The sequence below is a fragment of the Sinocyclocheilus grahami genome, unplaced genomic scaffold (assembly GCF_001515645.1).
Source record: "Sinocyclocheilus grahami isolate Dianchi unplaced genomic scaffold, SAMN03320097.WGS_v1.1 scaffold801.1, whole genome shotgun sequence".
Taxonomy (NCBI): Eukaryota; Metazoa; Chordata; class Actinopteri; order Cypriniformes; family Cyprinidae; genus Sinocyclocheilus; species Sinocyclocheilus grahami.
In genome coordinates this window covers 109,552-113,610 of record NW_015505980.1, presented here as the reverse complement: position 1 = coordinate 113,610, position 4,059 = coordinate 109,552, and the positions used below count along the sequence as shown (strand labels likewise).

The window sequence follows — 4,059 nt, the reverse complement described above, 5'->3', positions numbered from 1 at the left end:
GAATCAGTGGGGTCTTACAAACACCTTTAGTGGAGGCCTTGTGCTTGTTAAAGGCCTTTTGTGTCAGGTTACGCAGCTGTTGATTAGGCATTGTGCGGCAGGCCATAATGCCTAGATGGTGACTTACACTAGGATGGGGGTTTCGGAGGAAAAGGTTCTTGCAGCTGGTGTCCTCCGCCATCCCAGGGTAATGGCAAGCTTTGAAGTAAGCTTGTTGAAGTCTGTGGTAGTAAGCATGGGGAGTTTCATGCCGGCCCTGTTTGGTGTCTGGGGCAGCGATCAGTCCGTGTTCAGACTCTGCGTCTGAGAATTCCTTTATGACTTGTTTAAGCTGCTGGTGAGGCTGCAGGATCAGTTCCTTTGATGTCCTCAGGATCTCTGCAGTATTTAGGTTGCCAGATGTATTGTCTCTGGCCAGCTCGTTGGGGTCTGTGGGGTCACATGGTGTGTGTGTGTCTGCAGTGATCCTCTGGAAGGGTCCCTGCCCCACCCCGTGGCTGCTGGCTGGTGACGTGTGAACAGTGGGCTCTCGCCCCCCCCTCGCAGGTTCGAACTCTTGGCTGAGGGGGTCTGGGCCTGCTTGCCCGGGGAAGTTCTGTGTCGTGTTTTCCCTGTCTGTTCACCTTGTGGTCTGCAAGCATATTTCAGTTCATTTGTGACATTGAATTCACCTTGGCTTCATTTGACTTTACCCGATTGGTGTTTGGAGTTGTCTCGCTGCTGAGCAAGGACTTGGATTTCAGCTCGGGCTGCTTGCAGGTGGCATTCCCAGGTGTTGTTTCGGTTCGCCTGAATTAAACTTTTCCTTCTGCAGCTGCAGAGGTTTTCAGGAAGAATGCTTTGGCTCCCCCCTTTGTGTCTGTGTACAGGGGTGAGGGAGTTTGCACTGCTAGCTGTGTGACATGCAGCAGGGTGTCTTTTACTTGAGTCTATGCGCAGTCGGTAGGACTGTTTCAATTCTTTCTGAACCGTGTCAAGCTCCTCTTTAATTGCTGAGTCAGGATTTGGACCTCAGCTCTGGCTGCATGCAGATGGCCTTCTAAGGCCTTAGCTCTGGTGGCTCTCTCATTAAGTTCCACATACGCTGTTTTAAACAGTGACTTTGTGTGAAACAGTTCTCTTTCCAAGTCCTGTCTGGTGGCTTTCAAGCTACTCTCTGTGTTCAGCAGCTGTTAGTGCCTCCTGAAGACTGGTGATTTCCTACTGTTGCACCATTCTGTGAAGGTTCCTTGCATCCGTTCTGTGCCTTCTCTCGTTGAGCAGGTGTCAGTTCCCTGTAGAATTCTGTGACTTGCAGGATCAGTTCATTTACCTCCTGTCTGAGGCCCTTGAGGGCATGGGCCAAGGAGAGGATGATGCTGGTCAGATCCTGGTGGTTCAGGCTGGGTGTCAGGTGTCCACTTGTGTCGCAGTCTCGCTGTTCCTTTCTTTGCCATTGCAGGTCGTTGGCTGCTTTGAACTGAAGGATGTCCATTGCAGTGCTCTGCTGGGTTTCCAGGTGGTCCTGGTGAGCTGGCAGGGCTGGTTGTCTGTGAAATGTCTGCGACATACTGGCCCACTTGTGGGAACACCAGAGAGAGAGAGGCACAAGGCAAATGCAGATACGTACAGAGGTGTTAAGCGATCTCTAAAGGGAATGGCTGTGTAGGCCGTGTAAGGTATGAATAGCTGGTGAGGGGCAGCTAGTGAGGTAGGGTGCTATGTTTTTGTGTTCGTGAACACAAAGAGAGAGTTTGAGTAACTTTGTTGAGGGGGCTGTAAGCAGGGGTCAGCTGATGACCGGGTTATACGTGTGGTCAAACTATTACTCAAAGCACTGATGGTTCACGGGTTTGGTCACTATGACAAAACTGAAATAAAATTAGATGAAATCAAAAAGAAAAGGAAGGAGGAAGATTTTACCTATTTAGTTTTTTGTTTCCTAAGAGATATGGCTAAGCAGGTGTCACTTGTGGGTGATGCTGTAATAGACTCATAAACCTAGGCTTAGACTGTTAGCTAAACTAGCAGGGACACGCCAAATACCTCATCAAAAAGAAAAAGAAACAATGGGAATTGTTCCTAGTTCTATCTGGGCCTACATTGTGTTGAACAGTAGCTGCCCTTCAATGTATTAGGCCTGGCACTGAGGAGTGAGGAGAAGTAGAGAGGAAATAGGGATTAGGCTACTAATAACCTGTATAACTCCTTAAGTTGCTAGAACTACTGTAATCCTATACAAAAAGTGAAGATGGTGATGGTTGGATAACTAAAATACTATCTGGGCCTACATTGTGTTGAACAGTAGCTGCCCTTCAATGTATTAGGCCTGGCACTGAGGAGTGAGGAGAAGTAGAGAGGAAATAGGGATTAGGCTACTAATAACCTGTATAACTCCTTAAGTTGCTAGAACTACTGTAATCCTATACAAAAAGTGAAGATGGTGATGGTAAAATAACTAAAATAAGGTAAAAGTAAAACAAAACAAAAAAGGGGTCCTAAAAGCTGTAGGAAACTAAAAGGGAAAGTAAATAAACAAATTGATTTAATTAAATCTCAGATTTAATAAAAAATCAATTTAGCTGAATTGGTACATCCATGCTAAATAAATGCAATAAAATCAAAGAGAGGTAGAATAAAGTCAAAACAAAAATAAACAATAACACAAGTAAACCAAAGTATGTGGGGAGGGACCGACCGAACTGAATCCAAAGAGGAGGTGATAGCATCAACAGGAAGTGAAACCAGGAGTGATGGGAATAGAGAGAGAGAGAGAGAGTGGTTTGAAAGTTACACTTTACACACCTATGTAGCATCTGGACCAATCAAACACACAATATATATTTTGGTTAGCTATATTTAACAAATACTCTGTAACACCCCTCAGTTAACAAGCCATATGAGGGCCTATGGACCCTTCCCCGAAATGCGTAACCCCTCAGGAAAGCAGAACAGGCCTCTGGTTCCATGGCAACCAAGGCTGATATCACTGGTTTTATTGCTCAAAGGAATGCAAGCAGAGACACACAATGCTCTATTCTCTAATTAATTAATAGAAAAACCTTTCTGTGAATGAACACACATATCCTTCAGGTCATTGTGTATGTTGTCTTTGATATTTTATACTGTTTTATGCAGGCTTATGATGGAACCACTCGTTCCTGTCATCTTACCTATATGTAATCCTACCATGTTTAGTATCTATGAATTCGCCTTCTGATGATCTAAATGAGAGTGTATGTTATATGTTGGTACATAGGCAATATATTAGTGTCCTGAGAATCTTTAGTAATTTCGATTCAAGTTCCATATGCAAATTACCATGCTTCCACACAAAGGGTCATAAACTCCCCAGTATTTCCAAACCCCCACTTGGTAGTTTTTCAGTTAAAGACAGTTCATCATTGAATTCAGTTATGTCATCATCCAGTTCAGTTCAGTTTAGTATCTTTGCAATCATTTGCAATCAAGTCGACAATATCGCTGGAAATGAAATGTCCCCAACTAAGCAAGCCTGAGGCGACAGCGGCAAGGAACCAAAACTCCATCGGTGACAGAATGGAGAAAAAACCTTGGGAGAAACCAGGCTCAGTCAGAGGGCCAGTTCTCCTCTGACCAGACGAAACCAGCAGTTCAATTCCAGGCTGCAGCAAAGTCACATTGTGCAGAGGACTCATCTGGTTCCTGTGGTCTTGTCCAGGTGGTTGTCTGAGACAAGGTCTTTACAGGGGATCTGGGGCTCATCTAGTTGTCCTGGTCACCATTAAGGGCCTTATAGGCAAGTAATAATATTTTGTAACTGATAACTTAATAGGTAGCCTTAATAGGTTGCTCACTGATGTGAGCAACGCTCCAGGACACCCTAAGTTTTGTGCCAAGCCTTCGGCCTTGACTTTTCCATTCACCAAGATTCTCTGACTCAAACTGGTTCTTTTTCATCAACCAACTTCAGCAAAGATCAACTTGAACCTTCAGATTGCATCAAACCTCTCTTTCAGACAGATGAGACGTGCAAGTATTCAAACTTAGTCTTATTAATTGATACATTAGGTATAATTTGCACCTTTTTACAAAGGTGTG

At 44.5% G+C, this 4,059-nt stretch overlaps 2 protein-coding genes across 2 annotated transcripts in view; both read left to right on the top strand.

Annotated features, from left to right (window-relative positions):
* Positions 1–4,059, top strand: part of infgr1lb1 (interferon gamma receptor 1-like b1) — an 89,083-nt gene that overhangs the window by 65,292 nt on the left and 19,732 nt on the right. The window lies entirely within an intron of this gene.
* LOC107561966 (interferon gamma receptor 1-like) overlaps positions 116–4,059 on the top strand; it is a 23,676-nt gene continuing 19,732 nt past the window's right edge. Inside the window, exons 1-3 of the mRNA XM_016246523.1 lie at positions 116–187; positions 1,116–1,192; positions 1,264–1,361. Of these exons, the coding sequence (XP_016102009.1) occupies positions 116–187; positions 1,116–1,192; positions 1,264–1,361 (247 nt within the window). The remainder of the gene's footprint in view (positions 188–1,115; positions 1,193–1,263; positions 1,362–4,059) is intronic.